The sequence below is a fragment of the Lissotriton vulgaris genome, chromosome 4_1 (assembly GCF_964263255.1).
Source record: "Lissotriton vulgaris chromosome 4_1, aLisVul1.2, whole genome shotgun sequence".
Taxonomy (NCBI): domain Eukaryota; kingdom Metazoa; phylum Chordata; class Amphibia; order Caudata; family Salamandridae; genus Lissotriton; species Lissotriton vulgaris.
Window position 1 is genome coordinate 1868937498 of NC_141691.1, and position 13031 is coordinate 1868950528.

Genomic DNA, 13031 nt, shown 5'->3' on the forward strand with positions numbered 1-13031 from the left:
TAATCCCCAATTGAGATGGACATTGACAGAAAGTAAGATAAAAAAATATCAACAGAACTTGAAAAATCACTAGAGAAAGGGTAACAAAAACTTAAAAGAATTGAGTCATACAAACATTTGTTAGCTGTTAAGCACTTCAGGACATCTGCACTTGGGGGTTTGTTCACTTACATTCCACCAAAACAAGTAATATTCTCCAAGATCAAGTATGACATTGTTTCACGAACATGGAAAAAGGCTATGGGAAGAGGACACTCATACTCCAATCCTACTCTATGCAGACCTTTGGTTTCCCAGCAATAAAGTCAGACCAACCATCAGGCACCTGAGTCTCCCACAGAAGGCAAGGAGGACAGAGCATCAGGGCTGTAATCTGCTGTTTTAATGGTTGGGTTGATTCACAAGCTAATCCAACTCAGGTATTAACAGATTGGGTCAAACAGGATCTCTCTCAGAGGACAACTGCTTTTTTCTTTTCTCTGGAGTTAAAAAAAACCCATATGGAAGATATGCCTTTCTAAGGTCAGTGGAAACCAGCAGGGTTCTCGTTAAGAGAAAATCTGAAATTCTGTTGATACATTTTTGCACCCAAAAGCGCTGGCATAATATGATGTGCTAACATTTACTTGGATATCAGAAAGGATGCCGTGTATGCATCCTAGGTATCCATGCATATAACAACAGATAACATACTAGCAAAAAGTTAGGGATTACTAGAGAGATGATTATGTTCTTTCAGCTCACTTTAAAAAATAACATTATGTATTTTCTGTGACCTCAACCATACTGTATTTACTGTACTGTAAACTTTGATGTCAAGCACAGGGAAAGGTTATACATTTATGTAGAAGCAGATGAGGGTTATGCAGGAACATAGTCTCCCACATTTTCAAAATATATTGGAGTTAAAGGAAATGTAGATGGATTCATCTACATACAAAGTGCACTGTTGAACTGATGTACCATGACGCGTTGTTAAAATGGCTACTAAGCTAGAAGCTCATTCAAACATTCAAACAATGTCCTTCTACAGAGGCTACCACTAGTGTTAACATTTTGAGAAGGTCTTTATGTATGAAGTGGATACTTATCTTTTTGAAACAGGATCAAAAAGCGAAATTAAATTCATGCAAGACATTAAAAACTTTTAAGACTTTATGCTCCTCTAGGAAACTTAAGCTAGGTCACAAAAATATTAGCACAAGCATTTTAAGGATGATGTAAATGTACATGTGTTTTTGTTGTTTTACATGGCCAATTACTGTTACCCAAATGTAGTGCCTATTTCTGGAGTTGGGGGTCAGTGCCACAGGCAAAGGCCTATTACAAGGTTGACAATATATATCAAAAACAACAGGTCTCAGTTTAATACCTGAGGGCACATACCTGAATATATAGGCTTCATTAGCTCCATCATTTTTTAATGCATGCCCTCATACACTTACCTATTCTAATATAGCACTATGTTCTGCCACTGACGGGTCTGAGAGAGCTAATAATACCATTAACCGAGTGAAGACTTGTTCCACTTGCAAAGGTAGAGCAGTAATAACCGGTATCGAAGTGGTGGCAGAGCTGATATGGTGATTTAATCTCATTATCACCAATGGAGGGGCAAAATATTGTAAGTAAACATGAGGGGGTGAGCATTAAAATGTTGAAGAAGAAGGATTTACCAGCAATGAGATCCACTGTGTAGTCTTTGATGGAGGTCCAGATATTTCAAGGCATTTTGCATTCACAAAAGCTCAGTTTTGCAAAGCAAAAAGTCCTTTTTGCTTGTTCTTAAATCAAATTCTGATTTTCTAACAGGTTACCGAATCGTGATATGGGTTTGTGATTTAATGCCTAGTCTGTTTTTGGAAGGGGCATGTTGAGGGCATCCCTTCAGAATACCAATCTAGAATGGAATGTCTTAATGTTTTGGAAGAGAAATCCAGTCACAAAATATACATTTTTTACTTACTAAACATATGTAGTGGTAGCCCACTCTCAAACCGGAATGAATTGGTTGGGGACATTTTCTAAGAATAGTCAGTGGCTCCATGGACTTAATTACTTAAAACATTATTTTTAACACATCATGTTTTTCCTTATGCAAAACAGACAGCATTTAAAAAAATGATTGCTTTATTTAAAAGCATTAGCAGACATGGTGGTATGCTGACCCCAGCAGGCCAATCCCAGTGAGTGCTGTGAATCATAGTATTTCTCAATTTGTGACATACCCTATTAATATTCACGAGGTAGGTAAAATTGTGACCCACTATGATTCAGTATTTTGCGACCAGTACTATCTACATCTGCCAACCCCCTTTATGTTTATGTTCTCTTATCAAATAAGTATAATTTTCCTTATCAATTTCAACACACCTGATACAGTCAAGGGGAAATACATTATCCTCAAAACTATATAGCATGAAACAGAAGCAAGACCCATCATGTAATTTAACCAGGACAACCACCAAGGAGTTGGTTCTTTCATGCCCAAATGCATTGTACTAATGACTGATATGCTTTACAGGTTCCTGAGTCTGGCGTTGAGAGTTTACCTCCGATTGACGCTCCAGACCCCAGCCAAATCTATCCTGTTCCCGTCAACATCCGACCGGTCCTGAGTAAATACAGAGTAGAGGTATATTTTAGAAAAATCACATTATGTTTCCATTAACACTGCCTTAATATCAGGTGGAAAGGATGATTGTAAGCCCTGTATACCTGCCTATCAACAATGCTTTTTGGTGAATTGCATTATTCAGTTAAGATATCTTGTATACTAAATCATTTGTTTAGCTACGTTACACAATCTAGGTAATTTAATTATTGTGTGCTGGCAAAACCATCCCAAGCAATACCAACACACTTCACCACACACTTCAGCCAGGGGTACTAACCGATAGTGCTCCCCCGGGGAGGCAGAATAGGCTTCAAATAGCATAACCAATGGATAGAAACTACAGTAAGAGAGTTTATGACACACAATACATTATATTATGAATGTTAGACTATGTAATGAAGGGTCTGTAATTTATTTTGGAACGCGAGAAGGTACAGACCTGTAACATGATTCTGATTGACCAAATAATGTCATATCTCCATATAGAGAAAATCTGGACTATGTTTTAATTTACTTTTTCAATCAGTTTGAAAATAATGTAATGGGCTTACCGCAATGAAGGTTTGCTTCAACATTGTATCTATTCAATTTCATCTAGAGGGGAATTACTTACCTCTTATAAAGTATTTAGTAAGTGAACGTGATGGCAGAAATATGCATGTATGGTTGACCCGAATCAATCTTTTTCGAATTTCGCTCAACAGTAAGTTAAAAAACAGAACAAAAAAAAAACAGTAAGTTACACAGCCAAGGTTCATGAGGATAAAAGTCAACAACAAACTGTGCAACTTTCGTCCCCAGCATGTTTTGCTATTTATCTGGATTAGCAAGAGATCAAGTGGTCCCCAATCCAAAGTGAACTGCAAACTGAGTATCACCACTTTGTTTGAACCCAGAGAGGGAGGAGTCTCATTGAACTCAAACCCCTGAATGCACATTATTTTAGGCGCCAGGCATAAAAAGTAACAAACACCGACATAATATAAAATTGATCACAAAAGGTAGATATTCAAATTTAGCAATTTTGAGCTTAGTTCTTTAATAATCATTTGGAGTTGTTTTTTGCAACATATTTCTTGTCCACCTTAAATGAGCTAACCTTAACTGACTGGCTGAAGGGTGTTTGTTAATTGAAACAGGCTTCTCAGAGAGAACTTATTACACATATAATAACTTTTGAAGAAAAACAAAAATTGCTTTTCTCATTTTGTACCACTTTTGGCCGCCATGAGTGTGGCAGGGTATGCTCAGACGTGAGTCCCTTGCTCACTTTGCCACTGGATTCAAGCAAGCCGGGCTGAAGACGGCTGGAATGCCAGAAACCGGTCCTTGGAAGCTTGTTTCCGGACCAGGGAAGACGTGGCTTGGCAGTTCGGGCTGGACTGTTCCCATGAGGCACAGGGTCAGACTGATTTGCATATAGCCATGTCTGAACTGGGGCGGCAGAGTGGGCTAAAGAACGGTGATGGATTAAACCCAGATCTTTTGACTGGGTGTGAGTGTTTGATTGATTCAGATGCTCCGTCCATCACCACCCCCTTTTGTACCGCTTTTTGCCGCCATAAGTGTGGCAGGGTATGCTCAGACGTGAGTCCCTTGCTCACTTTGCCACTGGATTCAAGCAAGCCGGGCTGAAGACGGCTGGAATGCCAGAAAACGGTCCTCGGAAGCTTGTTTCCGGTCCAGGGAAGGCATGGCTTGGTAGTTCGGGCTGGACTGTTCCCATGAGGCACAGGGTCAGACTGATTTGCATATAGCCATGTCTGAACTGGGGTGGCAGAGTGGGCTAAAGAACGGTGCTGGATTAAACCCAGATCTTTTGACTGGGTGTGAGTGTTTGATTGATTCAGATGCTCCGTCCATTACCACCCCCTTTTGTACCGCTTTTGGCCGCCATAAGTGTGGCAGGGTATGCTCAGACGTGAGTCCCTTGCTCACTTTGCCACTGGATTCAAGCAAGCCGGGCTGAAGACCGCTGGAATGCCAGAAACCAGTCCTCGGAAGCTTATTTCCGGTCCAGGGAAGACATGGCTTGGCAGTTCGGGCTGGACTGTTCCCATGAGGCACAGGGTCAGACTGATTTGCATTTAGCCATGTCTGAACTGGGGTGGCAGAGTGGGCTAAAGAACGGTGCTGGATTAAACCCAGATCTTTTGACTGGGTGTGAGTTTTTGATTGATTCAGAGGCTCCGTCCATCACCACCCCCTTTTGTACTGCTTTTGGCCGCCATAAGTGTGGCAGGGTATGCTCAGACGTGAGTCCCTTGCTCACTTTGCCACTGGATTCAAGCAAGCCGGGCTGAAGACGGCTGGAATGCCAGAAACCGGTCCTCGGAAGCTTGTTTCCGGTCCAGGGAAGACATGGCTTGGCAGTTCGGGCTGGACTGTTCCCATGAGGCACAGGGTCAGACTGATTTGCATATAGCCATATCTGAACTGGGGTGGCAGAGTGGGCTAAAGAACGGTGCTGGAATAAACCCAGATCTTTTGACTGGGTGTGAGTGTTTGATTGATTCAGATGCTCCGTCCATCACCACCCCCTTTTGTACCGCTTTTGGCCGCCATAAGTGTGTTAGGGTATGCTCAGACGTGAGTCCCTTGCTCACTTTGCCACTGGATTCAAGCAAGCCGGGCTGAAGACTGCTGGAATGCCAGAAACCGTTCCTCGGAAGCTTGTTTCCGGTCCAGGGAAGACATGGCTTGGCAGTTCGGGCTGGACTGTTCCCATGAGGCACAGGGTCAGACTGATTTGCATCTAGCCATGTCTGAACTGGGGTGGCAGAGTGGGCTAAAGAACGGTGCTGGATTAAACCCAGATCTTTTGACTGGGTGTGAGTGTTTGATTGATTCAGATGCTCTGTCCATCACCACCCCCTTTTGTACCGCTTTTGCCCGCCATAAGTGTGGCAGGGTATGCTCAGACGTGAGTCCCTTGCTCATTTTGCCACTGGATTCAAGCAAGCCGGGCTGAAGACGGCTGGAATGCCAGAAACCGGTCCTCGGAAGCTTGTTACCGGTCCAGGGAAGACATGGCTTGGCAGTTCAGGCAGGACTGTTCCCATGAGGCACAGGGTCAGAATGATTTGCATATAGCCATGTCTGAACTGGGGTGGCAGAGTGGGCTAAAGAACAGTGCTGGATTAAACCCAGATCTTTTGACTGGGTGTGAGTTTTTGATTGATTCAGATGCTCCGTCCATCACCACCCCCTTTTGTACCGCTTTTGGCCGCCATAAGTGTGGCAGGGTATGCTCAGACGTGAGTCCCTTGCTCACTTTGCCACTGGATTCAAGCAAACCGGGCTGAAGACGGCTGGAATGCCAGAAACCGGTCCTTGGAAGCTTGTTTCCGGTCCAGAGAAGACATGGCTTGGCAGTTCGGGTTGGACTGTTCCCATGAGGCAGAGGGTCAGACTGATTTGCATATAGCCATGTCTGAATTGGGGTGGCAGAGTGGGCTAAAGAACGGTGCTGGATTAAACCCAGATCTTTTGACTGGGTGTGAGTGTTGGATTGATTCAGATGCTCCGTCCATCACCACCCCCTTTTGCACCTCTTATTTTGCTAGCATAACTACCCTGGCTTTTGTGCAGTTTTAATAAATACTGTTAAGCTACACTAATATTGCACGTATTTGATAAAGTCAAGAAATTGGTGCCTAGGACCTCTCTTTTGACGTGAGAAGAACGTAATCCTCATTCTAAAGGAATTGCCATTGAATGCTCTCGGGTTCTTGTAAGCGTACCCTCTGCCCGTTCTTCTGCTTGGTTCTTGCCCCGTACGTCGTGGAATCTATCTCCCAACTGGGACGGTTTCCAAGCGTATTTACTGTACCTTTTAGAGGCCTCAGGATACTTTTGGCTACACAAATTAAGGGCATCAGTATCAGGCGTCTGTTTATATTGCCCTGAAGATGATCCCATTATTTGGTTTTAAGGGATCGAAAAGTCGTCGACTATTCGCACTTTGACACAACCATTTATTTTGTACCATGATGTGCTATGGTGTTGTAATAGGATTTTGCTGGCCATATTAAAGATTTGTGTTTCTGGCCAAGCCACTGTAAATGCCTGAGTTTTCCGTTTTTCTGTTCTTTTCTGTTTGATGTGGCCCAACTTGTATGGTTTTTGTTTTAATCAATTTGCATTAAAAGATTTTGTCCATGGGGACAGCTACATATAGACATCATTGTATCTCTATATGCACTTTCGTCACATATTTCTTGCTGTGAGGGACTGTTGTTTCCAGAATACTTTAACTTTATGCCACTGGTTTTCTTGTTTTAGCCGAAATCTAAACACACTCTGAGAAGACCTCAACTCATAGACGTGACAGGACATATCTCACAGCTTTTGAGTACCCTAATAAAATAATAGATATTGTCAAATAACTACCACCGCCTCAAAATATTGTCTGAGGAAGATTATGCTGGTCTTGAGTTAACGCACTTCATGTCAGAATAATATGGAAAATGAACTAGTGTATAATTATTTAATTTTCGCAGCCAGTAATGAATCAGATGTTAAATAAGGGAACATAAATAATTAAAAAACAAACATCATATTTGAACATTCTAGTCAGTCTTGACAATAGGTGTCTCATTGTCAGTACTAGTTGGACGCCCAGATGAACTGCCACATTTTACAGGGCTTGTTAATGTTTTACTTGAATTTCCCACGAGCGTCGAAAAGCAGAAAGCGTGTATTATAGCCTTATAGCCCGGCGTAGCGGGCTATACCGGCTATTAAAGGCCCGCTGAATCGTTAAAGGCCCGAGCCGAAGGCGAGGGACTTTAACGAGACAGCGGGACTTTAATAGCCGGTATAGCCCTGCTACGAAGGGCTATAAGGCTATTAGAACATTCTGCCACTAGAGGGCAGAATGTTCTATCAAATTAAACAAAGGGGTCACGAAGCTCGAGGGGATATAAATCCCCTCGAGCTTCTAGAAGCCTTTGTCGAACATTGGAATGTTGCTCTGCGGGCCTTTACCGGCCCGTAGAAGCAGGGAGCACTCTATTGTCTGCAATGGAGCTCCCAACATTCCAAAGTTTTAATTTGTTTGACTAAACTTTGTTTTCTTTCTAGGTTCTATTTTGGGGTGTTCGTGAATTTAAGAAAGTGCAGCTTCTCTCAGTGGACCGCCCTCAAGTGAACATAGAGTGTGCTGGAAAGGGGGTGAAGTCTTGCGTCATTCCGAGCTACAAAACAAATCCCAACTTCAATGTACTTGCTGACTGGTTTGAAGTGGTACGTATTTCACTCCACTGATCTTGCTTGTCAATCTGTGGTGGTCTTATTGTATGCCTGATACTTTACAACCGTGGACGTCTGTTCACCGAAATGCCAGGGGTAGTGGAAGTGACATCACATGCCCTTTGACCTATACTTTCACTCACACACACATACACACAAATTCACAGACATACACTCTCTCACACATAAACACACTCTCACATGCAAGCATGCACACAACTTACATTTAAAAGCCTTTTATACTTATCTCAGCTGCCATGTGGAAAAGCATATTCCAGCTTATTTTTATTGCACTATTAGTGACCAATATATTTCATTTATTCACTTTCGGTGTAATACTTTTTTATAAAAATAAAGAGAGTGGAACCTCATCTGCCCCTGATTCCGGGCACTGCATTTTCCACCACTGAGGCCAAAGACTGTGCTAGGGGTAGCAAAGGGCAAGCCAAAGGTTCGCAGCTGCGACCCCTAAATGACGTCCATGTTTACAACTAGACTTTACAGCCCTTTCAGGCAAAGAAGGGTTGTTTGTTGATTGACAGTCGGAGTAGGGCAACTGTTGGTGGGAGGGTGTGACGGTAAGGATTCCTGCTCGCCGACACTGCGCAGGTGTGGCAGTAACAAAGATGCCTGATAGCAGACGGTGCATTGTTAAGAAGCGTGTCAAAAGACTTATTGTTTTTGGGTGTTGGAACATGGAGGTCATCTTCTGGCAATCAATGTCATTTTTGAATATTAAAGAGTCCATTCAGTGCCTGTCATTGAAACAATGTGTCAGTAGTTAGGGCAGCACTTAGCTGCCCACAGTGGCAGGGTGTGGTCATCAGGAGCATAGACAATGGATGCTTAATGGTAGCGCAGTGACCCAAGTTAACATGTTGGAAACATCTAATGTATAACATCTGATCTAATGTCAACTACAGTAGAACATATACCACACTTTCCTTGCTGATGCAGTATTTTTAAATCATTGGGGTATTTTAATAATACTGTTTTAATGCCTGTATGGAAGCGCATACATGTTTGGTCAGTTATAAAAAAAAAATATCTTCACTTTGATAACATAGGATGCAAAACGGTGCAGACCAAGCTCTACACTACATTCTAATGTGTTACTATTTATTTTTCACTCCTCTGTAGGAATTACCAGAAAATGAGCTGCTGCACCCACCCCTTAGCATCTGCGTGGTCGACTGGAGGGCCTTTGGTCGTAGTACTCTTGTTGGGACTCACACAATCAACTGCCTGAAACAATTTATATATAAACCCAAGGCGCTTCCAGCGCCGGCGGAACAAGGGCAAGAAGGGACTCCTGTGGGGGATGTGAAAGGTAAGGCCATCTATAAAACCATGCAGTACAGAGCATGTATCCAAAAATGTCTTGTGAGCGCGAACAGCACTGAATAGATTTCAGACAATTGTTTCTATTTACATCCTGAAGAAGGCCATATTAGGAAAAAAAGTGTTACGATGTAGAATCAGGTGCTAAAACTCTGTTCCCAGGAGAAGTAGCTTTTTGACACCTCTCTTGCAATGGAATGGGCCTGATTGACGTAAGTATTTATTTACCGGAAGCAATATTACAAGAGTAGTCTTTTATTTATCTCTTAAATGCGTTTGTCCATTGGCCCCGAAATAATCAACTCCCTATCAGCAAAAGTGCAAAGAGGGCACAGTTCTTTCTATTTGTACGACTTGTATATTCTCTGAATAGTCCCATTTGAGATGTTTTGGGGTAAATTTGAATGGCAAATAGAAGTAGGTAAAAGAGTACAGTAATTCATGTGTGAATTGGCCCCAGCTCTCTGCAGGGTGGAGCCTTCTCACCTGTAAGTCTGTAAACAGTGTAGCAATCCTCCCATGAATAATCATTTGCAATTTAGGGAACAGGTCTCTGTTTTGCATGCACTGGACCTTTTGGGTTTGTTTCACGCCTTATAAATATCACAATGATGGCGCTTCAGACAGCCTGGCACGCCTTTCACCAATGTTCAGTTACCAGTACAGGCGTGTGACAACACAATTGCTGTGATAGTGCACTGGAAAAACGTAGGTGTGTGCCATGTCACACAGTGTGACAGTGCGCGTATCTGTAAAATGACCTCTGGGGTAAATGTTACTCATAAGAATATTCAGTCGTACTAGTGATTGCCACAGATTCCCATGAGCACATCTGGCATACTTTGTGAATTCCATAAAAGTCCAATACTTGTTCGAAACATAAACCTATATCCTTTCAGAGCAGATTTCTGGCCTTTACAACTGTGGCTTTGTGAATCCCGTTGAAGGTGCCCGAGGTGGATAACATGCTGCTTAGGTGTTTTCCGACTTGAAACCCTCTCACTCTTCCGTCATTGCTTTCTTGAATCTTGGAACCAACTGAAACTCCTGCTACGTCTAATGACGCCGCTACGGATGCTTGTAAGCCGCATGGTTCCTAATTAGGATGTGTGAGTGGCAGGTGGTCGTCTCAGCGTTCTCAATCTAGCGAAGCATATCCCCATTACCGTACTGCACCGTGTAGATGAGACGCTGTGGTTCATGACAGCGACATATCTAGTCATTTGTTGCTGACCCCGGGAGAGATAAAACGCAGATTACTGTTTGACACAATCCTTACTCAGTTTCTAATGCTCAGCAAAATAATAGCTGCCAAATGTGCACAGAAGACCCCTGTCACTGTCTTCCCTATACACTTCACAACCGTGTGAGCCACTGAACGTGTCTGCCTTATTTCCAAGCAGACATATTTCAACAGATTTGCTGCGCACTCTAAAGAAACCTGCACCTCAAAACATAGTCCTGATTGTGTTAAATGAAAAGAATACACTGAATGGCGGCGCATGCATTCACTCTTACACTGTTTAATTCATAGATTTTTCATTTAATCTTCGGTTAATCAGACATGAATTAGAGTTTTATTTCAATTTTCATTTTTTTTTACAAATGTATTAATCCCTACTATAAAATTGTTAGCTAAGTCAAAATCAGCAAAAGTTATGTTTGCCCAGTCCTGGTATCAACTAATCGTACTCCACTTATAATACAAATACCAGTTTGTATGTGCATTTTAACGATCCTACTATTTAATCTTTAGTCCCTCTTTCGTTTTATGACAAATAGTTACTAACTGAGCAGCAACAGCTTGCTCCTTTGCAGCTGAGACAGACTGATATCACCACTGTCAGTATAATTTTACAACAGCAGATCCAAAATGCATAGATTGAACTGCTGCTACTGTGATTTTGCACTAACATTTACATCGCCTTACATCTCAAAATGTCTGATTATAATTCCATCAGCACTTATGCAGTCTATATAATGTAGTAATTCCAGTGCAAAATTGCAGTTGCAGGGACGCAATCTATGGCGAGTGTCACATTGAAACAGCAATGAGCGCTTAGAGACCGGCGGTGATAGGCGCTATCCAAAAATACTATAACATAACATAACAAAAGGTAAGGGGTAGAATGCCTGGACAGTGAAGTCCGCTCCGTTTGCTGAGTTTGCTCATTTTTGGCACTCAGCGGATTGGAGTTTTGTCCTCGTTTTCGCTCGCCAACAGTAAGTTGGCAAGCACGAGCCAGGAAAATCCAACACAAGACCGCTTTTCAGTGAGAATTCTCAACAAAGGCGGTCGCCGATGGTCAATACCGCTCGCGTTGAGAAAACATCAGTTCGTATTGAGGAAGCTGCTGCTCGAGTAGAAAATGTACTTGAGTGGCAGAAAGAAGCAGCGCCCTCTTGCCCTGAGCGTGATGCCATTTGCGCTGATTTTGCACTGTGGGACAAACACCTGATGCTAAAACGGCGCAAGGTAATGCTCTCCGCTGCTCGCTGAACTCTGCGTAGCTTAGCAGAGTTTTTTTGTCACTTTGCGGAGTTCCATGTGGTGGAACTCTGTGAACTCCGCCTAGGCCTAGTAATAACTGTGGAGACCTCAACTTTCACCTTGAAAAAAACAACGACCGCAACACCACCACCCTCTTGGACAACCTCGCCAACCTCGGACTTAAACAACTGGTCACTTCCCCCACCCACATAGCAGGTCACACTCTCGACCCTATCTTCACCTCCAGCAACCACGTCTCCTTCAGCCACACCACGGATCTCCTTTGGACTGACCACAGCTGCGTCCACTTTACCTACAACAAGCCTAAGCTCATCAACCACCCCCAACCAACTCTGCAAAGAAACTGGAACAAAATCACCATCGACCAGATCTCCTCATCGCTCCTTCTAAACACCCCAGCCCACTCTTCTAACCCAGACCAAGCCGCCGCCAACTTCACCCTATGGTTATCCAACAGCGCCGACATCCTAGCACCACTGAAAAAACGTCAAAGCAAACCTGGCAACAAGAAGGCCTCATGGTTCAACGATGATCTTAAGAAGTCCAAGAAACTCTGCCGCTCCCTTGAGAAGGCCTGGAAAAAAGACCCAACCACCAGCACCAAGGAAGCCTTCAAAAACGCCACCCGCATACACCACCAACTAATCCGAAAGGCCAAAAAAACAGCATTCAAGGATCGACTAGACAACAACGCCCACAACAGCAAGGAACTTTTCAACATCGTCAAGGAATTTACCAATCCCTCGGCCAACTCCAACGACATCACCCCCTCTCAAGCCCTCTGCGACTCCCCGGCTTTATTCTTCCACAACAAAATTGCAGACATCCACAACAGCTTCGACAACCAACCCGGAGACCAACCCACCCAACCATATGCTGAACATCCTCCCCCCTTGAACACCCTTAACGACTGGAACCCAATCTCCACTGAGGACACCATCCGCCTGATGAACTCCATCCACTCAGGATCCCCCACAGACCCATGTCCTCACCACATCTTCAACAAAGCAAACTCCGTCATAGCACCGCACCTCCGAGACGTCATCAACTGCTCCTTCAACTCCGCCACCTTCCCGGAAAGCTGGAAACACGCTGAACTCACCGCCCTTCTGAAAAAACCCACAGCGGACCCCACCGAACTCAAAAATTACCGCCCCATCTCGCTCCTTCCTTTCCCGGCCAAAGTCATCGAGAAAGCTGTCAACAACCAGCTCGCCACCTTCCTCGAAGCCAACAAATCCCTCGACTCCTCACAGTCTGGCTTCCGAGCAAAACACAGCACTGAGACCGCCCTCATCGCAGCAACAG

At 43.6% G+C, this 13031-nt stretch overlaps 1 protein-coding gene across 1 annotated transcript in view; it reads left to right on the forward strand.

Moving 5' to 3' along the window:
* FER1L6 (fer-1 like family member 6) overlaps window positions 1–13031 on the forward strand; it is a 755805-nt gene that overhangs the window by 535468 nt on the left and 207306 nt on the right. The window contains exons 23-25 of the mRNA XM_086966191.1: window positions 2525–2635; window positions 7703–7864; window positions 9011–9200. Coding sequence (XP_086822317.1) covers window positions 2525–2635; window positions 7703–7864; window positions 9011–9200 — 463 coding nt within the window. The remainder of the gene's footprint in view (window positions 1–2524; window positions 2636–7702; window positions 7865–9010; window positions 9201–13031) is intronic.